The sequence below is a fragment of the Camelina sativa genome, chromosome 20 (assembly GCF_030686135.1).
Source record: "Camelina sativa cultivar CO46 ecotype springtype chromosome 20, ASM3068613v1".
NCBI lineage: Eukaryota > Viridiplantae > Streptophyta > Magnoliopsida > Brassicales > Brassicaceae > Camelina > Camelina sativa.
Genome location: NC_141899.1, coordinates 27,637,970 through 27,662,381, shown reverse-complemented (window position 1 = coordinate 27,662,381; position 24,412 = coordinate 27,637,970). Strand labels below are relative to the sequence as shown.

General features: G+C 40.5%; 3 protein-coding genes across 3 annotated transcripts; all 3 read right to left on the bottom strand.

Moving 5' to 3' along the window:
* Positions 1 to 5,488: 5,488 nt before the first annotated feature.
* LOC147919462 (uncharacterized) lies at positions 5,489 to 8,016 on the bottom strand. Its single transcript, XM_087503974.1, has 3 exons — positions 6,510 to 8,016; positions 6,167 to 6,441; positions 5,489 to 5,902 (listed from the first exon to the last, which is right to left on the bottom strand). Exons 1-3 carry the CDS (start codon positions 8,014 to 8,016, stop codon positions 5,489 to 5,491), a joined length of 2,196 nt encoding a protein of 731 aa, XP_087360100.1.
* Positions 8,017 to 9,054: 1,038 nt separating this feature from the next.
* On the bottom strand, positions 9,055 to 10,083 carry LOC147919461 (uncharacterized). Its single transcript, XM_087503973.1, has one exon. The coding sequence runs from the start codon at positions 10,081 to 10,083 to the stop codon at positions 9,055 to 9,057; it is 1,029 nt and encodes a 342-aa protein (XP_087360099.1).
* Positions 10,084 to 14,240: 4,157 nt separating this feature from the next.
* On the bottom strand, positions 14,241 to 17,160 carry LOC104733307 (uncharacterized). Its single transcript, XM_087506666.1, has 6 exons — positions 16,515 to 17,160; positions 15,747 to 15,879; positions 15,348 to 15,635; positions 15,054 to 15,269; positions 14,582 to 14,966; positions 14,241 to 14,466 (listed from the first exon to the last, which is right to left on the bottom strand). Exons 1-5 carry the CDS (start codon positions 17,051 to 17,053, stop codon positions 14,583 to 14,585), a joined length of 1,560 nt encoding a protein of 519 aa, XP_087362792.1. The 5' UTR covers positions 17,054 to 17,160; the 3' UTR covers positions 14,241 to 14,466; position 14,582.
* Positions 17,161 to 24,412: the final 7,252 nt, after the last annotated feature.

Genomic DNA, 24,412 nt, shown 5'->3' with positions numbered 1-24,412 from the left:
TGAAAAGCAACATTCGAAGGATGACAAAATCGCACCTAACGCAATTGTTGTCTACGTAGACAAAGAACAAAAAAAGGCTGTAGAGGGTGATTCTACTACTGAGGGTGAAATTGTATCATATGATGAAGGTGATGAATATACTGAGCCACGGCCTGTTTTAGAACAGTGTAAGTTTATTAACCCATAGTATGACAGTTTGGGTCTGAGTAAACTTCAAGAATTTCCAAACAAGAGGGCATTGCAAGATGTGGTGGATAGAGCTTCATTTGCTAATTGTGTTAGTTTTGCAATAGTAAAGTCGGACAAGATGCGTTATGTGCTAAAATGTCCTAAAGAATGATGTAATTGGGATTTACGAGCTGCTAGGATTCCAGAGACATATATTTTCTCTATTAAAAGGCAAAACAAGATGCATACATGCTCTCGGACTAGTCAAAATTCCAGCAATAGTAAGAGACAAGGCACTCCAAAATTAGTTGCATCTCTTTTGCATGGTGATTGTCTAGGGCAAATGAAAACTTCACCTCCTAAAATTATCATCGATCTTGTCAATACCAAATTAGGTGTTAATACATCATATTCCACGGTATTGAGAGGGAAAATTCAAGTTGTTAGTGATTTGAAAGGTAGCCTAGAAGAAACATACAAGATGCTGTCATGTTATCTGCACATGTTAGAGAAGGTTAATGACGGTACGAAAACATATGTGCATTACAATGAGATAAAAAATTCATGTACTTTTTGGGAGCTAGCACTGAAGGGTTTCAAGTCATGAGGAAAGTTATAACTATGGATGCAACTTTTCTAAAGAACGGATATCCAAGTGTTCTTGTTTTTGCCTCGCCCCAAGATTCCAATTTGTCACCATTATCTCTTGGCCTTTGGTGTTTTTGATGCAAATTGGAATTGGGTTTTGGAGATGTTGAAAACCGTTGTTGGAGACTCTTCTAAAATAGTATTTATGACTGACAGAAATTCAAGTTTCATCAAAGCCAGAGTTAATGTGTATCCTTGGGCTCCTCATGCGTATTGTATATGGTATTCATCCCAAAATGTGAAAGGTTATGCTTCTAAGGTCAACAAAGATGTTGTTGCATGGAGATTCATGGAGTCTAGTAGGTTTTATAGAGTGGCTGAGTTCAACGTTGCTTATGCTTCTTTTACGAAAGGATATCCTTCTGCTGCCAAGTATCTTGAAGAATCTACCAAGAAATAAAAATGAGCAAGATGTGTTTTCCAAGAGAAAGATACAACCTAGACACAAGAAACTGTGTGGAATTGATGAACAACATATTTAAAGATGCAAGGAGGTACTCCATAATACTCATGCTTGATGTGATACTTTAGTATTGACCATGTTCCATCCGACCGTACGATCGTCTGTACGATTATCAATAAGGCCGAGTCATATCGAAGCATTGAGAAGAGAGGAGGCCTAATCACTTAATGAAGCCCATTAGAAGGATCTCGAAGTCGCCTTGTAGCCGTTAGGAGATAAGGTCACAGGTTGCTTCTCTTTGGGAGACCAAGTCACGGCACTATCACTCTTGGGATCGGTCCCTTCTCTCTCTTTATGTCGCTATTTCCATATTGTCGAGTGTAAAGGGAGTAGCCCTAGTTTCTCTTCTATAAAAAGGCACTTAGGCCGACATTGTAACATATACACTTATGGTATTACAATTTTCTTCTATATTCATGTTGTCTATTACTCTCTACACAAATCTCTTTACTTCCGCTTAAACTAACATGGTATCAGAGCATGTTTTTCGATCTATGATTCTCTAAAACCTACTCTTCACACTTCTATACTTCTCTTTATACTTGATCACTCTTCTTATTCTCTACTCGCCACTACTTATTCTACACTGTTTATACTCAAGTTTCATCCATGGATATCACTAAGCGTATCGTTACTCCGGTGGTACTCAAGGGAGCTAACTATTTGTTGTGGAAAAGAACCACAAAGACCGCTCTTAGTGGCCGGGGACTATGGCTTCATGTCAAAACAGACCAACTCCCCAAGAAAGTCACTAAAGAAGACGGTAAAGAACAGAAGGAAGAAGACAAGGAGGCTGAACTCGAAAAGGAAATCAAATGGTTCCAAGAAAATCAGACTATGCTTGCCATTCTCCAAAATTCGCTGGACGCACCAATCCTTGAAGCATACTCGTACTGCAAGACGGCCAAGGAGTTGTGGGAGACGCTTGCAAACGTATATGGGAACGTGACCAACTTGACCCGAGTGTTCGAGGTCAAGAAGGCGATCAACTGTCTTCATCAAGAAGACCTGGAGTTTACAATTTTAAGAAGTTTAGATCCCTATGGGCCGAACTTGAGATGCTCCAACCAAGCACAATCGATCCAGCCATTCTGAATGAGATAAAGGAGCAAGACAAGGTCTTTGGTTTTCTTCTGACTCTCAATCCGGCGTTCAACGACCTCATCAAGAATATTCTTCGTGGCGCCAAGCTGCCGACCCTGGAGGATGTGTGTTCCCAAGTTCAAAAGGAACAAGGTTCGTTAGGTCTCTTTAGCGGCAAGGAAGACTTGGTCACTGCTAACAAGGGTGTCTACAAGCATGAGGATAGGAAAGTGGTGGTATGTGACCATTGCAAGAAGAGGGGACATGTGAAGAACAAATGTTGGATTCTTCACCCCCACCTCAAGCCAGCTAAGTTCAAGGCTAATATTTCTCAAGAAGGCTCAAGCGGGCAAGGCGCTGGTGCAGCGAACCAAGGAGGTGCAATGACCACGGCCATGGCAGCATCCTATGGAGACCTTGTGAGGAAATCATACTTGGAGTCTCTCATCAAGTCCATTGCCGCATTAAAGGACTCCGGTACCACCTTCTTTGCTTCAAAACCTAGTAAATCTCTTGTTATAGACTCGGGAGCTTCTCATCACATGATAAGTAACCCGAGTCTCATAAGCAACATAAAACCAGCTGCTGGTAGTGTTATCATTGCTATTGGTGGCCGTATACCTGTTAAAGGAGTAGGAGACTTGAAACTATTTGATAAGAACTCAAAAGCTTTCTTTATGCCTACTTTTACATCTAACTAGATGAGGACCCGCCCGATGTGCGGGTTTAAAGTTTTATAAATTAAATTAAATTTAACAAAAATATATGAAAATTTGTTGTATGTTATTTATAAATTTTATTTTATTATAATATGCTGATTTATACCCATTTACAAATCTTTTATGTATGTTACTATTAAAAATGTTTTTTATACCTATACTCTATGTTACAAATATATTCTTTATCACCACCTAGAAAATGTCTATATGAACACATTAAGCCAACTATTTTACTTTAACTTCTGCGTAATTTTTTAATTACTAAGATTGTTGGCTTAAAAAATATTTTGAATAAAAAATATACTGATCAATGATGTATCATCACAATAATATATGACTACCATGGAGAGAACTTCGGCTCCACCCTCATCCCTTATGGAGAGAACCTTGCGTCCAACCTCCTCCACCATGGAAAGAACCTTGGCTCCGCCATCCTCTCTTGGGGAGATAAACTTGCGTCCAACCTCCTCCACCTTCCTCTCTTAGAGCGATAACCTTGTGTCCAACCTTCTCCACCATAGAGAGAACCTCGGCTCTGCCCTCCTCCTTTGTCGAGAGAAAATGTTCACGTCTTTTTGCTATCTCAAAATGGCTTGCTCTGACAACCAATAAAAATAAAAACTTTTTTCTAACGTCACAAAATCTTTTGATAGTAACTAATGTTAAATTTCTCAATGTATTCGTGGAAGTGTCTTTGACAAACCATGATGTAGCCTCTGTCTCTGTAACGCCTCAACCGCCACCTTGCTTAGTGAGTCCATGTCCACTCTCAGTCCATGGGCCCACCTTTCTAATTAGGCCCTACATCTATCCCCGGCAAGTTGACCCACCCATATTCGATGGCCGGTTCGAAGTCTTCGTCAGACTGGTCGCTCGCCGGTTCTCGTCGTGGTCGCCTTGCAGGCAAAGAATCTTCACGGAGAGGGTTTAACAGTTTGATTCTTGTTAAACGCTCCGCGAGCCGTTCTATGCCGGTTTGTAATGCGGCGAGAGTGACTCCTATCTCAGGTGGTGCTGGATGTGGTTCTTCGGCCATCGTCCGTACGGCCTATGGTGACGTGTAACGCGGTTTGAATTTAAACCTCGCAAAATGAAAACAAAAAGCACACACGCGTGAGCACCAAACGTTCAATAGGACCACACAATAGATTTTATTTCGTCACCAATGATTGAGGATAGCTCACACAAATTAAACCTATGACCAAAACAAAAAAGCAAAAGTAAAAGTACTAAAAGACAAAAATTGCTTTATGACCAAAGAGAAAAACACGAATCCTAAACAAAACTCTAGCTTTATCGATCTAAAAGCAAACATGTAAGAAAAATGATGAACAAGAAGATGAACAGGATGAACAAAACAAACCGCTAAGAACCTAGACAAAAGCTTAACTACACAACGCATGCACCAATTTAAACCAAAAGACCAAACAACACAAACGAGACAAGATGATGCATACTAGACCTTCAAACAACCTAAAGATCGAAACTTTAAACAAAAGGGAAGAGTTTAGAACGAAACAACCTCGTAGGAGCTTTTGAAGCTCTGATACCAAGCTGATGTGACCGAAGGTCGCGGATGCGGAACGGTCGGAGCGAACGTCGTCGGACAGAGCTTGACTCGCAAAACTTTCCTCGGACAAGCTTTGAGGTTTCGAATCTAGGGAAGATTCAAACGAGAGAAACGAAAAATGGCGAGATTCCAACGAGCCGTTTGCGAGTACGGTCGTGAGGCCTCTATTGGGTTGGACGGATGCAATATAGACGAACGGATGCGGAAACGGCTAAGTGTGGTTTTGGTAAGATGCAAAGGTGGAAGAGATAAGAGATGGAACGATGGAAAAGAGGGTGGATTGAAAGACGACACAAGAGGTTTGGCTCTCCTCTTGATACGGTCACTAACAAGGTCGAACCCGGTTCGAAGCTTGTTAGGGTTTTCTCGATATTCAATTCCGGATTGAAGAAAGAGAAGAGTGAGACAAGATCAAGATTCGCTCTTGAGAAAGGTTTAATTTTATTCAAGTCTAAGGAGAAACAAAGAGCTAAGAGGAGTTTAAATAGCTAGGGTAAGGAAGGGGCCTAAGGACACGCGGACTCATCTTGGTCCGCACATCGTCCTTTGACGTGTTCTTTTTGCAAATGGAACACGTCGCCTCCTTTGACTAACAAGCTTAGCCACAAACTCTCTCAACGTTCAAAAGAAAAGGAATATTCCCAAAGTTCAAATTTAAACCAAAAGATAAGAGGGAGAAGGATAACCGCCTTGGCCTTGACGCGGGAAGCGACTTAGCCTTAGGGCGTTGTGTACCAAGCTCAATGCCTCGTTAAAACCTTCTCCGGTAAACCCAATGGGAAAAACCCGGAGTAAGGAAAAAGAGTACAAATCCTTGCTTAGGTGACTTTGTTGTCTTCACTCTTGGGTAAGAGTGAAGACCAATCGAACTGAGTCTTCAAGGTCTTCATGGATCGGTGGGTGTTGGGTGAATGACCGGACGAACAGGTTGAGCCGTTGCTTGGCCGCCTTTGTTGAGCTCCTTGATCGTGTGGTGGCTCCCGAGAGGATCGTTGGTGCCTTGGCCGCGTCCGAAGTAGGCGTCTTGGCCACATCCGATGCGTCTTGGTCAGGCATCTCGGTTGCGTCTGACGTGTCTTGGTCGTCTTTGCCGAGCTCCCGTCCTGCGATCACATCATCATGGTTCAGTTGGAGGTGTGCGGGCTGTTGCGATAGTGGCACGGGGAACCTTGGCTGACGGTGTTCAGTCCGGTTGGAAGACGTGTGGGCCGTGTTGACGGTGGCACGGAGGTCCTTGACGGATGGACGGAGCTGCGGGATTCAAGGACAAATCCTTATTGGTGGGGGAGAATTGTAACATCCGCGAACCGGTTTTTGTATTTTCGGAGTGGGTGTCGACCGACACCAGGGGTGTGTCGATCGACACCACTATTTTTTTTTTTTTTTTTTTTTGAATCTAATGTTAAATTATATTCAAAAGAAAATAAACTTGTTTACATAGTTGAATGAAAAACTGTTTTTAGACTGAAAAACAAAAATATCTCATCTTGAAAGTAATCTGGCTGCAAACCAAACTTGAATTCGACAGTCACCCCCTCCCTCATGGTGCTCATGCGATTTCGGACATTCTTGTCGACATAATTGACCAGCTTTTCCATAGTTGACAGCGGTTCTCCATGACGCATGTTGTTGCGTTCTTGCCAGAGTGAGTGTACGGTGTTTTGAAAGGCGTATCCCAAGAGCAACCTGCGCGTTGCGTCTAGTGCATCCCCCGAGAGTAGAGCCAGAACATCTCGCCAGTTTGCCGTATAGTTGTTGTGCAACAGCCCTTTCACCAACTGCTCCCACACCTGCTGTGAGAAGGGACATTGAAAAAATAAATGCTCACGAGTCTCCGTGGAATGGTTACAGAAGATACAGCTTGGATCAGCATTTGTGTTCCACAGGATCATCCTGTCCCCTGTTGCCAATTTGTTTTTTGTCAACAGCCATGTAATAAAAGCGTACTTAGGGGTGGCATTGGCGAACCAGATAGCTTTGTGGCCCATCATTGTTGGACGTGCTATACGAATGTTTGACCAGGTGTGCTTTGTGCTGAAATCTTTTAGATAGTTATCGTTCCTCCCCTTCCATAAAGCCACATCGTCCTCTCGTGAGCGAGTGGAGACAAGTTTCGTAATCTCCTCTTCAATGGATATGAAGAGAGGATGTCGATGTCGTCTCCTTCTTGTCTTGTTCATGACGTCCGCTAGAGTGCTTGACTCCGGTATAGCAAGAGCTATAGGTCCTCTTTCATCGATTAAGTCCAACAAACAGCCCAAAGGAGACCAATTATCGAACCAAAAAGATGCTGATTCACCATTTTTAACAACAATCCGATGGAATGGTTTTGCTATCTCCCGATATTTCAAGATCTTCCTCCAAATCCATGATCCCTTGTTGGTGTTGTCTTTCTCTGCCCATATAGTGCCATTACGGAAAAGATATCTCTTCACCCAATCCACCCAAAGAGAACCTTTAGCAGATAGAAGTCTCCGGATTAGTTTCAAAACACTCACTTTATTAGCTTCCTCAAGCGACCGTAAGCCTAAGCCCCCTTCACTCATTGGTAAGCAGACCTCTGTCCAGGCGACCTTTGTTTTCTTTGCGTTTAAAGATGGCCCTGACCACAAAAACGCAGAGCAGAGCTTATCTATCTCACGGATACAAGTTTTCGGAAGCCTAAAGGCGGCTATCCAAAAGTTGGTGATGCTGAAAATTACTGAGCGAAGGAGTTGCATTCTGCCAGCAAAGGAGAGCATCCTTGCTGTCCACGAGCCAATTTTCAGTCGAATCTTCTCTAGTAGAGGTGAGTAATCCGCAGAGGACATTCGCTTTGGAAGTAGAGGCAAACCGAGATATCTCACCGGTAAAGTACCAGTTGCAAAAGGGAATTGTTGAAGAATAGCCTGTCGTTGATCTACTGGTATCCCTGCCATGAATATAGTTGATTTTTCGAGACTGATATGGAGGCCTGAGTGCACAGCGAAGTCATCAAAAACTCCCAAAGCACCTGTGATTGATGTCTTGTCTCTCTCTACAAAGACCATCAAATCGTCTGCAAAGCATAAATGAGTGAGCTTTAGTTGGTGACATCTTGGGTGAAAACCAAATTCTCTGTTTCGAGCCGCCATGTCGAGTTTTCTTGAAAGGACATTCATACAAATAACGAAGAGGTATGGACTGAGGGAGCAGCCTTGCCGGAGGCCACGTAAGCTTCCAAAGTAACCCGCCAGTTCACCATTCACTTGTACAGAAAATGATGCAGTCGTAATACAAGTTTGAATCCATTGCACGTATTGTTCAGGAAAACCAGGTGCTCTCAAAGTAGTGAGAAGGAAACTCCATTGAACTGATTTGAAAGCTTTTGAGATGTCACTCTGCATTGCACACCGAGGAGTAACGGTTTCCTTGTGGTAGTCTTTAACTAGTTATGTGGCGAGAAGAACATTTTCCATTAGCAATCTGTCTTTGACAAAGGCTGATTGATTGGGGGAGATGAGCTTTGGAAGAACAATCTTGAGCCGGTTAGCTAGTATCTTCGAGATCACCTTATACAAAACATTGCAGCAGGAAATTGGGCGGTAGTCTTTCATCACACTAACCTTCTTCTTCTTAGGGATCAGGGCTAAGATGGTTGAATTTACTCCTTTCGGCAGAAAGCCGATTCTGAAAAACGATTGTACGGCCACCAGAAAATCATTACCCACAATAGACCATGATTTCTTGTAGAATTCAGCGTTGTAACCATCCGGACCCGGAGACTTATTGTTTGGCATCGCAAAAAGAACACGACGAACCTCCACCTTCGTAACCTCATGGATAAGCAAGTTTTTATCGCTGTCAGTACACTTATCGCTGTCAAAACATTGCAGCAGTAAACTTATCACCCTAACCTTCTTCTTCTTAGGGATCAGGGCTAAGATGGTTGAATTTACTCCTTTCGGCAGAAAGCCGGTTCTGAAAAACGATTGTACGGCCACCAGAAAATCATTACCCACAATAGACCATGATTTCTTGTAGAATTCAGCGTTGTAACCATCCGGACCCGGAGACTTATTGTTTGGCATCGCAAAAAGAACACGACGAACCTCCTCCTTCGTAACCTCATGGATAAGCAAGTTTTTATCGCTGTCAGTACACTTGTGCTCTAAAATGTTTTCCAGCTCCTCACGTGACCAGCAAGCATAGTCCGCAGGGATTTGTGTGAGGAAATCGTTGTAATATCTCTCTGCCTCGCTTTTGATTTGGTCTTGAGTAGAGACAATGGTCCCATCATCACACTGTATTTCCTTGATATTGTTTTGGAACTCCCTCATGGTAGCTGAAGCATGAAAAACTCTATTGTTTTGGTCACCAACCTTAAGCCAATGAAGTTTTGCCTTCTGCTTCAAATAGCTTTCCTCTATATCAGAAAGTCTTTTTCATTTTTCATTTGTCTCTGCCTCTCGAGAGACTGCAATCGATGAGGGGTTAGCCATTGTCTGCTTCTGAAAGTCACAAAGACGCTTATAAGCCTCCTTAGTGCGAAGAGAGATACTACCAATGGTTTGCTTTCCCAAGAGGCGCAGATGGGGTTTCAGAGCCTTTAACTTCTTTGAAAAACGATGCATGGCGGAAGTAGAGTGGAAAAGAGGAGGAGAAGCACTCCATCGCTGTGCAATCTCTGTTTGGTAATTCGGATGAGTAGTAATTGCATTAACAAATTTAAAAGGTCTTTTAACCCTTTTGGCTTCCCCAGCAATATAAAATCTGCAACGCATATTATCCGAACAACCTCCATGCTCAAACACGGAATAGGACTGATGATATTGTTGTATCCACTGCTTACTAACTAAGATCCTATCCAGTTTCTTACAGATAACCCCGTCTTGCCGTTTGTTGCACCATGTATACCAATGTCCTTGGTAACTCATATCCGATAGCTCACAATGTCGAACCAACTCCTGAAAATCTCGCATACCAGGGGAAACAGAGGGATGAGTGCCGTACAGAGAGTGGTCATCTCCCTCAAGAATCTCATTGAAGTCATCACAAAGGATCCATGCTTTGTCCGTAAACAGAGGGGAATCATGATGGTGTTTCAGGTCTTCCCAAAGAGACTTCCTGTCTGCAGCAAGGTTCGCAGCGTAGATAAAAGAAACAAAAAATTCTTCTTGTCTGTCATCCAAGAGTACCGATACAGTGATCAGTTGAGAGGTTTTATAAATTGGGGTGACTCTCACATTGTTCCTCCACACCACCCAAATCCGGCCTAAACGGTGCTCTTCATAGTTAGAAAGTACAGACCAGTTTGCGAATACAGAGCGCACAACTCTGTCCGCTCGATTCACCTTCACCTTTGTTTCCAGTAAACAACCAAAATCAAATTGCCTTTGAGCCAACCACTCTCGGACGACTCTATGCTTTTCGGTTTTGTTAAATCCACGGATATTCCAGAAAAAACCCGACATCAGAGAGGTTTTGAGGATTGACGAGATTTCATCACTCCAGGAGGTTGAATTCTAGAGCTCTGTTGGACATCTTTTGACAGAAACTTGTGACCCTCCTTTGAAGCCCTTGGTAAAGATGGTCGCAGTGCACCCGTGAGAGCTTCAGCAGCGTTACCCACATTCTGCAACTGGGTACTGCACTGCTCTACCGGAATATCAACACGTTCTTGAACCTCCTCACGCTTATTTCCGAACATATCTTCACCTAGCTCACCCTTGTCACTAAGGCATGAGAATGAATTACTCATAATAGAGACCTCTCCATATCGTAGCTCTTGTGGTTTGTTAGGGCTACGGACACCCTTCGTTGGGGTACACCAACCTTGGTCCTCCGCCCCCGCTGCCACATTAGAGTTCTGTTGCTTTGTCACATCCGTCACCGCTTCATGCCCTGAATCAACAGTGGAATGTGGAATAATCACTGGCGCTTTTAGTGGCTCGTCCACAGAAACCTGAGTTGGTACCACCACAGAACCGACTGTGGCCTGAGTGGGTGTCGTGGCATGTGTAACAGCAACAACTTGCGTCATTGACATCTTCCTCTGGAGACAGTCAGAATGTAGGTGACCCCATTTTGAACATGTCGTACACCGTGGAGGCAACCAAGGGTACACAAACTCAACAACCGTGTCACCTCCCCTCTCAGACTTAAAAGAAAAATGCTTTGGTAGATTCTTCGTGAGATCCACCTCCACAAAAACTTTTGCCTCATCTAACGACTTACACGCCACAATATCAGAATGTAGCTTCTTTGGTGTCCCTAGTGGACTGGTGATTGCACTTAGTACCTTCCATGAGAAATAATTTGCCAGAACATTCTTAACGATTACCCATAAAGAGACTGTTTTCAGGTCTGCCTGCTCTGCCTCTGCAATGGGGGTCCACTTCGTCAACACTACAGGGACACCACACAAATTCCACATACCTCTGTTCAGGACACGCAATCGTGTGCGTTCATCCGGAATACGGAATCGGACTGTTGTTTTGTCAACGACAAAGACATCAATCTTAATGGATTTATCACCCAAAGTCCAAATCTTATTAACTAGAGCATGTATACCTCCCACAAAGGGGGCTTTCGCAAGGAACTTCCCCACCAGGAAGTCCGCCCATAGAGGATGTGCATCCTCAAAAACACTGTCTGGTATCCTCACCGTAGGCATCCCATCTACTTCTTCTATATTCAACGACACTTTCGTCATCTCCTCTGAGTTTTTCACCAGAGACACCCACGAACGCTTCTCTGTGACAAGGGGAGCATCATTTTGTGAGCCTCCACTACCTGACAGGATACTGGTAGCCCCATCAACAACAGCAACCTCCCGCTTCTCAGTTGGGGCCTGCTCACCCTGCACACTTGTGTCCGGAGCACCCCCCGCACTCGTTACTCCCAAAACCTCCGTAACAGCCTCCTTTGCCTGCCCCTCTTCCACAGCCTCCTTTGTCAGCCTCTCTGGACTCAAGGGATCCGGCAGCCCCGGCGGAGTATCCTCCGGCGGCATCAAAACGTGGGTAGAAAGAGAAAACCCTAAATCGCCTTTTTTGTCGCCACAGAGGAAAACGGTGCGTTTTACATGTGAAATACACTTACATTTGACACCACTATTTCTGGGTTCGTCGGGTTTGTTTTAATTCGCGATTTTGGTTTGGTTGGTTTGGTTTAGTTATCTAAACCGAGTATATAAGTGGAGAAGCGATGAATTAAGGGTTTGTTGGTGTGTCTTGTCGCCGTTTGCAGAGGAAAAAGAGAGAAAGGAGAGAACTTGTGGTTTTTGAGATTTTGGCTTGTTCTTGGGGTTTTTGGTGAGATATGTAGCTGTAGAAGGGAGAGTTGTTGCTGGGAACAAAGGAGAAGCTTGTGAAGGTGTTGTTTCCACCGTTTCTCAACCCAATCTTCTTGTAAAAGAGGTGAGTGCTTGACCATGGTTGATCTAAGCATGAGATATCTTTTGTTTGGGTTGTTCTTTGTTGCTTGTGTGTTTTGCTTGCTAGGGTTCGTTGTTTTTGTGTTTCCCATAGGTTCCCGAGGTGTTTGGATGAGCTTGGGACGGTTTTGAGATTATTTGAAACGGAGGATCGACGTTCGTGTTCGTGCAGTTTGCGTGGTGTCGATCGACACCATGTTGTTCTAGCATCGATCGACACCGACTAAGCGTCGGTCGACACCAGTCTCATCCAAGACTTGTTTTCCTGGTTTGATGTGTTGTTTGTATTTTGTTTGCTTGCTTAAACATGAGAGTCTCAGATGCTTGTGTGTATAACCTAGTAGATGGGAGGACGGCCTCACTAAGTATTTATGATAATACTTACACATTTCAATTGTTGTTTGTGGTGTGCAGGTAAAGGTAAAGTGTGATCGTGGAATCAAAGCGATGAGGAGGAGGATGTTCTAGAGACTTGATTGATTGTGGTCTAGCTCTTGTTAGGTTGCTAGTGTTGAGTTGATAGAACATTGTAGGATGTTGGAACTTGGTTATTTCATTGTTGGTGATTGGATTGTTATTGTTGGAATTCTTATTGGTTTAATGGAATTGTTTTGTTATCCGCTGTTGTTGATTGTTGCTAGGTTGTTAGTGGGTATGGGACCACTAGTCAATTAATTGTTTTAATTTTGTCATTATAATTTTAAAAACAATTATTAAAAAGAGAAAATTAAACGCTCTTAGTGTACTTATTTACCAAGAAAATAAACTCTTTCTCATTAATTATTTTAGTTCTTTAATATGTTATGATAGTTACGTTATGTTTTCAATTACATATAAATAGCTTATGTAGCTTTGTGTCTATAATATCAAATACAAAACACTCGGAGCACTCCTCTTTGGACAGCTAGCAACCTTGTGATCCTTGCTCCTACAACCGAAGCAACTCGCACCACTCGGCCTCAGGATAGCCTCCCACCTCCTCTTGGTTCCATGCGCAGGCTTGCCACCCTTGCTAGAGCCTCAATGATGCTGAGCCTTACTAGGCTGAACTGCTGGACTAACCGCCACTATCTATGCCCAGATGTCCTCCTCGATCTCTACCGCAGTCTCAACCAGCTCTACACGCGTAGTATAACTCCGTCCTCTACAGTGAATCCTCAAATCATCACGTAGGGCCCTCAAAAACCTCCTGATCTGAGCCTCTTCAGACTCCATAGCCCGACCCCCATACCTCAGAAGTTGACTGAACTCCAAGTCAAGCTCTCGTACTGACCGAGTCCCCTGAGCTATGATAACTCTCTAATTTACATGTTTTAAGCATCCTTTTTTGTCCATATTTTGCATTGTTTATACCCTTACCTTAGCATTTTTAGGTTATTAACTGTAAGAATTCGCATTTAGGCCATTTAGGGTGTTGCATTCTTGTATTTGCATACTTTGGATGAAAACAGGTGCTTTAGAGCCTAAAATGGGGGAAAACAAGGTCAAATCTGAGCATGTACCCGAAGGAGCTATTGAGCAGGAAGAACAGTCCAAACCCCAACCTGATCGAGGAGGATCGAAGAGAAGGAAGAACAACCCGAAGACCTACCGGAGGAGTAACCCGACCTCATTCTTGTGCACCCCATCGAGCAGACCCTTGGGCAGAACTGGGAAGCTAGGTCAAAGGGGTTTCCATATATAAACACTACAAGAAAACAAGCCAATAGCGACTACACTATTAGTCATTATTTAGTCGCTAAAAGGTGTGTTACGACTAAACAGCGACTAAAACCAGTAGTCGCTAACCGAGAGTCGCTAAAAATTATAGTCGTAATTTTAGTCGCCAAATGGCGACTACATTACGACAATATTTTGTAGTCGTAAATGAGTCGTAAATTAGTCGTAATGTAGTCACTAAGTTAGTGACTAGTTTACGACTACATTAAGACTATTTGTATAGTCGTAATGTACTCGTCAATTAGTCACTAAATGTAGTGACTACTTTACGACTAATTTACGATTATGTGTTTAAATAATATTATATATAAATATTTATAAATATTTATATTATAAATATTTATTTTGATTTATCTTAAATTTTCTATTTGAATTTTGTTTTACAAATTCTCTTTAATTGGATTTACATCTAATTCTTATATTTGAACAATTATAAAAATAACTACAATTAATATTACATAAACAAAACACATCTTAAGTATCATCATATTCATTACAACCCAAGTTCAAAAGATAACAAAAAGAAAGAAACATCATATTCATTACAACCCCAAGTTCAAAAGATAACAAAAAGAAAAAACATTGATCAAGAAAACAACAACAAAGGCTTCTTCCAATCGTTTCCCAAGTTAGGCTTCGTCTGCTTGTATCCTTCTCAAATCTGGAATTGATCCTTGTTATAACACAATACCTTAAGGTTCTGTCAAGTTGAAAAAATGAAGGTACAAAGAAAAAGAAATGATCCCATTTGAAACCTATAACAACTTAGTTGTTATCTAGATGATTGTATAAGATGAGCTAGAAGTGAAGAGTACCTTAAGCAGATGTTGATGGAGTTGGAGTTGTCTCTTTAGCTGAATGGCTGGCAACAAACTTCTGAAACCGCGGATCACATTCCCTCAGAAAATCTTCCACGATGGAGAATTGGTCAATCTTGCCGTTCTGGGCAGCAATAACTTTGGATTGCGCAGCAAGTTCTGCATCACGCCGCTGCAGTTGAGCAGCCTGTTCTTCATCATGCGCAGCAAGCCGCTCCAGTTGAGCAGCCTGTTCTTCTATCATGCGTTGAGCTTTCTTCAACTGTTCTTCAAGAGCCACAAAGGTAGATGAGCCACATGCTTGCTTATGCGTTCCATTGACAAGGCAGTCCTTGAGGCTTCCAAGTCCATAAGGTGTTCCTCTTGAATCCTTCTCAGTGGACTTGAAAATAAGAGAAAAGTGGAGGTTAGAGGATGACAAATTAAACTCCAAGACTATAAATGTGTATTGGTTTTTTTAAAAAGTTACCTCCAGGAAAATTTCTGTTGTGAGGTCCCGTGGCCGTGATTCTCCATCTGACACAGCAAAAGACTCTGCCTCGAGCTGAGACAACCTCTCTTGAACAGTCTTCTCATATGTCCCTGCAATCTTTTCTGCCTTCCGATCAACATATGTACCATCAGGCTTTGTATGTGCCTTGATGAAAACCTCACAAAGTCGGACTTCTCTTCCCAATTCCTCAACCTGCAATGTTATAAGAGATTAACTAAAAAAATAATAGTTAAGTAAGAATTGAAAGTGGCAAAATTACAGCTACTTAACCATTTCGTCTTGAAGCTGTCGATAAGACTTTGGCCCTGAGAGGTGGACATGAGGACCTAGGCCGTTACGGTCAGACATACGGGCATCAGAGTAGGTTTTACTCTTTTGTTGTGCTTCTTCAGTGTCCCAGTAATCCTCCATCGTGCTCCAGAGAGTGTCTCCAATCCAGTTTGGTTGAACTCGACTAGTCCTCACATTGCTAACCATGTCTTTGATCCGCTTTTGACAGATTTTCTCAAAATAAGCTTGAACAGTTCCGGTTATCAAAGGATCCCAGGTGTGGGTTTTCTAGAAAAAAGGAGCTATTGTTAGTGAAAAGAAGACATGTAAAGCTATGTGACATAAGGCTTATTGTGAGTGAAAAGAAGACATGTAAAGCTATGTGACATAAATCCTTACCGCAAACTCAATGAAGTATCTCTCTTGTTTGTCCCGCGGCACACATGTCCAGCTGTAGAAGGGACCTTCGAATTTGTTTAGAAGAATTTTAGTAATCTTCCGAACAAGTTTTGACCCTTTGTCACGAGTAAACCTCCAAAAGAAACAATACAAGAGGCATCAGTTAATGAGTCAAAAGAAACAATACGCATACGCACATTCACAAAAAAGTTTCTACGGTTTGATGCATGAACACAATCTATACTTCAATCAGTAAACATAAACATGAATCTCAATACACAAGCAATATATCATAATACACAAGCAATGAATACACAAACATGAATCTAAAGACACAATCCTAAAGACACAATAGACCAAACGAAATCATAATAAACTTACTCTCGTTATCATAATCACAATCCTAAAGACACAATAAACCAAACGAAATAAACATAAACCAAACGAAATAAACATGAATCTAAAGACACAATCCTAAAGACACAATAAACCAAACGAAATCATAATAAACGAAATAAACATGAATCTAAAGACACAATCCTAAAGACACAATCATAATCACAATCCTAAAGACACAATAAACCAAACGAAATAAACATAAACCAAACGAAATAAACATGAATCTAAAGACACAATCCTAAAGACACAATCATAATCACAATCCTAAAGACATAATAAACCAAACGAAATAAACATTGACCTACAGATTTCTCTTCTAACATTCACAAAAGACCATTACAAATACATGATAAGAGAGAAAAATCATACCATTGGGTGTTCGGTAAGGGTGTGGGAGAGAGGACCGTGGTGAACTTATCCCGACCTGGCACCACAAGAAGGGCATTTAGAGCCCGAACCACGTCCTCCTGGAGCTCTGGCAACACCGTAGAAGTTTCTTCTTTGAAGTTGTTGCCTTGGGACGATGGATGCGATGGATGACTACGAGTCTGATGACTACGAGCCTGAGAGCGTTGAGCTGGAGAAGGCGGAGAGTCATCTTGAAGAGTTGCATGAGTCGCTGGATTGTAGTTAACTTCTACTGAAGGAGACCGGCGTACTTGAGGTGGAGGTTGGTGAGTAACGGAGCCCTGAAATAGTTGTTGAGGCATAGGATAGTCCCGGATCTGGGATTCCGTTGAATGTCGTGGCAAAATGGGGACTTCTTCAGGTGTCTGCTGCGTAAGAGGAGCTTGGACTGCCGGCGTGAAGTCGTACTGACTGGGTAGATTAGTATGTCGTAGTCTTGACCCTCCGGGAATCTGAGAAAGATTACGATCAAGTTTTCTCTTTCTTCCTCGAGCAGGCATCGTGTGATGATTGAGACGAGAGACTGAGAAGAGAGATTGAGAAGAGAGAGTGTCGATTGAGAAGAGAAAGACGATTGAGAAGAGAGATTGAGAAGAGAGAGTGTCGATTGCGGCTTTAGGGTTTGTCTCGAATGAGAAGAGATAAGAAGAAGATTAGGGTTTTTTGTTTAAGAGAATGTTAATGGATTTGGGCCTAAATTGGGTAATTAACCTAGATTTGGGCCTAAATTAATGCAATGATCTTAAACAAAAAGAATTATAATTTATAATTAATAAGATTAAGAATTAATTTATAAGTTTAAGATTAAGAAATAACTAAATTCAATAATTTCTAAGTTCAATAATTTCTAAATTCAATAATTTCTAAGATTAAGAATTAATTTATAAGTTTAAGATTAGAGTTTATAATATATTATTCTATATATAATTTCTATCTTAATTATAATAATAATTAAAAGAATTTGTAATTATAATTTTTTTAAAAAAAATAAATTAATTTTATTATTATAATTTCTATCTTAATTATAATAATAAATCTTCAAATAAATTATTTTAGTACTTATTAATCCTTAATGAATATTGAAACAAAAAAAGAAATAAAGAAAAGATTCTATATATAATCTATATAGATGCTTTAAATAGAGCATATTCATAAGTCCAAATCCTATGCAAATATTGTTTGTGAATAAAAGTAAGAAAATGATAGGCTTCTTAAAACATATGTTTGTTTTCTTCTTTTACTTTTCCTTCTATATTGCCGACATGTTCTTTCGTACGACAGCTACTTAACGATCGTTTAAATGCATCGAACGGATGCATCATAACTATTCTACCCGAGAGACATCTATTGTTCTTGCAAACACTACATGGATAGAAAAACTTACCGCCATTATTCTGAACTGTATCTTGGCTACTTCCAACCGAGAATTGATCCAACCCCACTAATTCGAATTCTAATGAAAAATTTTCCGCCATTATATATATATATATATTGTGTTTTTTTTAAGAACTATATATATTTTTTTTTGGAGAAAATAAAAGTTTTTATAAAGTCAAAATTTTTTTTTTGATCTACATTTTTTTTTTTGGGGAAGGAAAGACAATTGTGTTGGAATGAGATGACAAATAGATGCAATTTGTTTTTAAAGACTACACCTATGCCACTAATAGGCGACTACTCAATATCAGTTGGCCCCCACAGAAAAACATGTTTTTTAACTGTCTTTTATGACTATTTGGCGACTACGGGGTGACTATTTAACGACTCGCCGAATGAGTCGTAGAATAGTCGCTAAATTGACAACTATATTACGACTATCTAATGTGGTCGGTAAAGTAGTGACTGTTTGGCGACTAAATTACTGTAGTCACAACATAGTCGCAAAGTGGTCACTATCTGGTCGTTATTTTTGGCGACTACAAATGTAGTCGCTACTTGTAGTCGCTAATCGACTGTTTTCTTGTAGTGAAACCCCCCTCTTCTTCCTCTCGCCAGAAGACGCTGCAGACCCTCAAACCAGAGAAAGAGAGCTTCTGAAAGAGATCTTGAGCGACTCAAACACTTTTCTATCTTTGTTAGGATTTATTTGAAACAACCTAACTTTTTTTTAATAATGATTAAATACAATATATAATTAAGCATCATATACTACTTAAACAACCAACCCACACACACAAAACCAACCAATGATAAACCGACATCCAATAACATGCACAGCGGAACATAACAATAATACAAAACCAACACAATAATATTTCTAACCATTCTATCCAGCAACCTAACATAATACTAACCAAGGTTCCAACAACATAACCAATAAATACAATAACAAACAAACGAGACCCTAGATCATCCTCCTCCTCATCGCCATGATTCCACGATCACACTTTCCCTTTTACCTGCACACCACAAACAACAATTGAGATGCGTAAGTATTATCATAAATACTTAGTGAGGCCGTCCTCCCATCTACTAGGTTATACACACAAGCATATGAGACTCTCATGTTTAAGCAAGCAAACAAAACACAAGCAATACATCAAACCAGGAAAACAAGTCTCGACCGATGCTCCACCAACTGGTGTCGACCGATGCTCCTAGAGTGTCAATCGATGCCTCTTCTGCAGACACAATCTGCGCGAACCCGAACGTTGAACTTCCGTTTCAATCCAACTCGAAACCGTCTCAAACTCACCCAAATACCTCGGGAATCTCTGGTAAACACGAAAACAACGAACCCAAGCAAGCAAACACCACAAACAACAAAGAAACACCCAAACAAAAGAGATCTCATGCTTAGATCAACCATGGTCAAGCACTCACCTCAAAACAGAAAGATTGGGTTGAGAAATCGATGGAATCAACACCTCCAGGAGCTTCTCCTTCGTTCCCAGCTTCAGCTATCCCTTCTACAGCCACAGATCTCTCCGAAACACCAAGAACAAGCCCAGAAACTCACAGAAACGTTTTCTCTCCTTTTCTCCCTTTTTCTCACTCAACGGCGACAAATTAAACTCCCAAAAACCCTTAATTCGTCGCTTAACACTTATAAATGCGATTTAGGGATTCTAATTGAACCAACCCGAACCAAACAGCAATTAAAACAAACCCGACCAAACCGAAAATCATGGTGTCGATTGACACCCACACCAAAACCACAAAACTTGGTTTGCGGATGTTACATTATTTTACTTCTTTTTGCTATCCTTTTAGATTTCTATTATGTACTCTTCTCTTCTACTCTATATTTTAATACAATGCAATTTTCGTTTATCTATGCTTTTATGTTTTCTGCAATGAATTCCAAGTAGTGAAATAAAGTTTCTAGGGATGGGATAGACGATTTTGTGTTCTTGATCGGTTAGGATGTCTTTGTTTGGTTGTTTATGTTTTATAAATTCCCTTCTAGATTGGTGTTCTTAATGCTATCAACAGACCGAGAGGTTGAGATTAGATCTAGGGTGTTTTACCATCGAGAGGTGTAGATGAAATGCTTGAATCAATCAATGATAGAGATTTACTCACTTAGCCTAAGAGATTAGATGAGTAAGAGGTTTATTGACAATAATGAATCGGTTCGTATTGCCTGCTTGGTCATGTTTCTCCAACGAAAGTTCGGTAGGGGAGTGATCAAGGTTGATTGTTTCTGTCACGAGAGTGTTTTAGCAAGATTTTAGAGATTCATTGTCTAGGGAATATTTGCTTGAGGTATGTAAGGCATCTATATTGGTCAGGGACACTTAGGAGTCGATTACCACATCCTTAGAAGCTTTAACATTTTGATTGTTTACATTTTTATTCTTTACTCGATCCCTTACCCGAACAGGTACATGATCACCTGCTTCGAGTATACCTTCGAGCTGTTCATACTTCCTTTGCTTACTCGATTACCCCACCCGATCTTGTACTCGAATGCTTGCATCGAGTGCCTATGTCGTGTGGTTTCTTGTTTATATTCTTTCTTTTATTTCTTTTAGGATTGTTAGATCAAAACCATTTCTTGCCTAGCTTGACTTGCTTGCTTCTGATCATATCTTATCTGCTAGCATAACAACCATTTGGATTGATAACCCTTTGTACTACAACTGCATAGGGAATTGATACCCTGGGTGAAAATCCTGTTATCAAGCTAGCTGAAGGAACTGCACCTCCAGCCTATCCAGTGCCTCTCTAGGAAAATACTTCCAGTTGAACTCCAAGATGAAATCAGCCCAAGACATCTCCCTCTGCACCCTCCTAGCAGTCACAGAACTCCACCACAACTGAGCATCCCCATAAAGGTTGTGGACCGCTATATCAACCCAAAACTCCTCAGGATATCTGAGAGACTAGAAGTTATGTTCCACTCTCGTCCTCCACGCATCAACACCAGTATGATCAATACCTCACGAATAATGCTTGGTACCAATATGGTTCATCTCTCTCAGCATACTCACATAACGAGAGTGAACCCCTACATCCGCAGCCACTGGCTGCTGCACCAACCCAAAACCGACATTGGCTCTTGGTGGCGACCGACACTACCCCACAGTGTCGATCGATGCCGCTTCATTGATGTCGACCGACACCAATTGGTGTCAATCGACACTACCTCTGCAACCGTGATCCGCACGAAGCCGAGACTCGAATCTCGCTCCCAAACTCCACCAAATCGCCCAATACTCAAAACACAAGCCATATACGTCCGTAGGAACCTGTAGCAATCAATCCCAGCAAGAAAAACACACAACAACAGCAACAAAAAAGCAAGAACAAGGAATCACATGCTTAGATCAGCCATGGTCATGCACTCACCTCTCTGTAGGAAGATTCTGACCAACAACAACGAATCCAACCTTCCTAGCAAGCTTCTAGATCCTTCCTAACTCCAAATCTCTGAAGAACAGTAAAGAATCTCACCAATCTCTTCTCAAAAGCTCAAGAACACTTTTTCTCTCTTTGTTTTCTCAAAAACAGCGTGTGACAAAACAAAACACGAACAAGGTCGTTTTCTTACTTCAATATCTTGGTTCAATGGTTTTCCTTAAACCAAATTGAAACAGAAATATTTGTGTGGTGAAAGGTGGATGTGTATGCAATGGTGAGATATGAATGGAATGATGGATGGGTGTTTCAATTCCCCTTATGCTATTGCAGTACAAGAGGTATCAATCCTAAATGAGTGTTTGTGAACAGTTAAGATATGCATTTAAGACAAATGTAAAGATTGTTTGTCACTAACAATCCTAATATGAAAATGTAAAATGCAGAAAGTAAACTACAAGAACTAAGAACTAAATGCAAATGAAACAGGATGATTATAACAGTAATGATGCAAGAACAGAAATAGAAACTTCTACTAATGAACTAATGAAAGACTAGTAATGAACAGGACACTAAGTAAATGCAACAAGAATGAAACATGAATGAAACAAGGCAATCACAAACCATGAAACACAAAGTTCTGGGGATGAACTCGAGCAGCACTCGACCGAGTGTAGGTCGAGTGAGTGGTCGAGCTAGACAAATTCGGAAAAACAGAGCAATGCAATAAAAACAGAGTAATGCTAAACCAAATCAAACTACAAGCAAGCAACAGGATTAAGACTGTAAATTCAATAAACAAAGAGGGTCCTGAGGATGGATTCATGGGATGAACTAATCATTGTGGTTGTCTAACTTGGTCAACAAATCTCAAGCAAACTTTGAGCTAACCTCTAGACATATAAATCTAAGACAAGTTTCTCCCACTCTCATGGTCAAGAAACAATCAAACCTATGCATCTTCTAGACTTGTTCTCACACAGTAAAGAATCTACACAAGCAGGCATTAAGCAATACATCTCAAACCAAACAAGACCTCTAATCTCTTAGCAAGCCTAATGGTAAGCTCTAGATCTAGCCTTATCTATGCTTCCTAAACATTGGTGTGATGCTAAGAAGCTTGAAATCAGACTCTACCCTCTCAGATATAGAATCAGCATTAAGATCATCTACCCTAGAAGAGATTTACAACAATCAAGCTTGACCAAATCACACAAACCACAAGATCAATCCATCCTAACCCATCCTCAAGATCCTAAGCAAACTACTCACAACAATACATGATGAACAAAGTCAAAAACCCAGAAAATATTGAAACTTATATTATTAGAAAGATTAAACAAAGATCTTCAATATTGATGAAAGGATGAAACTCAAATTCTCAATATCTTGAAAGTTATAGAACCAACAAAATACAAGAATCTAGTCTTCTCTCTTAAGGAAGTACAAGATCTTAAAAATAAAAATGCAAATGGAATAAAGCTAAAAAAAGTAAAAACTAGGTTTAGGGAATATCTAAAAAGCTGGACTCTTTGGTGGCTGCAGGTACAAGGCCTTATATAGGTGAGGAGGTGGAAGCCCTAAAAATAGAAAAAGTCAAAGTAGTCAACAGCTCGGTCAACTCGACCCTGTGCTCGGTCGAGTGGCTGGTCGAGCTGGCTTCTCTCGTGCAATCTCCACTCGGTCGAGTCCTCCTCAGCACACGGTCGAGTGTCTGGTCGAGTGTGCGGTCGAGTTGGACTCTGGACCTTGGTTCTTCAGCCTTAACTCCCTTGTTTCCTCCTCATGATTGCTTCACATCTCGTCAGCATTGCATCCATGCCCCTTAAGCTCCAAAATCACCTGTTTATGCATGAAAAGATGCAAATGCAATGCAACTAAACTCTAATGCATGATTTGGCCTAAAGCTTATGCAATAATGGTTAAAATGGATAGCAAAAGATGCAAAAGATGTGAATATTATAAGGGAAAACAAGGTAAAATATATAAACATCACAAACCGGTCCAAATCGATAATTAATCAAACTGGTCGAACCAGAGAATGTTGGTGTCGACCGACACCACCCTTGGTGTCGATAGACACCCTCCCCCAAAACGCACAGTTTTGGTTTGCGGGTGTTACAAAATCTCTCCTCACTGTGCTTTGGATATAATCGCCGTTGTTTTTGGAAATGCAACCATTAATGATACTTGCTGCCACGATCTTGTTCAAGAAAGAAAAGTGTTTCATGATACTCTCATTAAATATATTGCTGACAGACCAGCCTTAATTGCCCGTGAAGCACTATATTTGAAGAAGAGGGACGACTTGTGGAGTCATTTCGTTGTAATCTCTAAAACTGCTTAAATTATTTTGATTAAAAACTTGATAGTTTTATTGTAACATTTAATTTATCAAAAATATCCACTTCAGTACTTTTACAAAAAATAAAGGCAAAGTAAAACTCTTTGAAGATTTTCAAAACAACATTGTATTTCTAACAAAAAACAAAAAAGAAAAAATTATCTCATATGAATTTTAAACCAAAAATTCAGTTATTAATAGGATATATATTTTTGTTGACTGAATTCAATTTCCATATATATAAATATATTAAATTTACAACAACTGTATAATCCTATCAAGTTTCCTATTTTTACTATAAATAATAACATATTATTTTAGTCAATTTCAAGAAAGAGATATATATACTATTTTTATTTTTATGCTTAAGCTCTAATTCCTCCAATAAAAAAATTATAAAATTACGAAAAACTGATTAGAAAAGCGTAACAAAAAAAAATCAATTTTAAATTTGAATATGAAACAGGAACTTAAAGGGGGTTTAAACATTCGAATAAACTGCAGGTGAATCATGTAAGAAATGTATTTGTATATTAGTATTTTAACCATTGACTACTAGGGCTAAAGTTTGATTAAAGTCATTGCCCACAAGTGGATTAGGTTGACAATGAAAATATAGTCCACATAACCATTAACCTCACTCACATTTAATTTGTTTCTCTTTTTGCCATGATTTTAATCTATATATCTATGCTTATTTATTTTGTAATTT

Coding starts and splice junctions, on each gene's coding strand:
- LOC104733307 (XM_087506666.1), bottom strand. CDS start 17,053: ATGCCTGCTCGAGGAAGAAAGAGAAAACTTGATCGTAATCTTTCTCAG. Junction 15,636..15,746: donor GATACTTCATTGAGTTTGCG/GTAAGGATTTAT, acceptor CCTTTTTTCTAG/AAAACCCACACCTGGGATCC. Junction 14,967..15,053: donor CAACAGAAATTTTCCTGGAG/GTAACTTTTTAA, acceptor CTTATTTTCAAG/TCCACTGAGAAGGATTCAAG.
- LOC147919462 (XM_087503974.1), bottom strand. CDS start 8,016: ATGCAGAGTGACATCTCAAAAGCTTTCAAATCAGTTCAATGGAGTTTC. Junction 6,442..6,509: donor CACAAATGCTGATCCAAGCT/GTATCTTCTGTA, acceptor TTCTCACAGCAG/GTGTGGGAGCAGTTGGTGAA. Junction 5,903..6,166: donor GGGGTGACTGTCGAATTCAA/GTTTGGTTTGCA, acceptor TGAATCCCGCAG/CTCCGTCCATCCGTCAAGGA.
- LOC147919461 (XM_087503973.1), bottom strand. CDS start 10,083: ATGTCGGGTTTTTTCTGGAATATCCGTGGATTTAACAAAACCGAAAAG.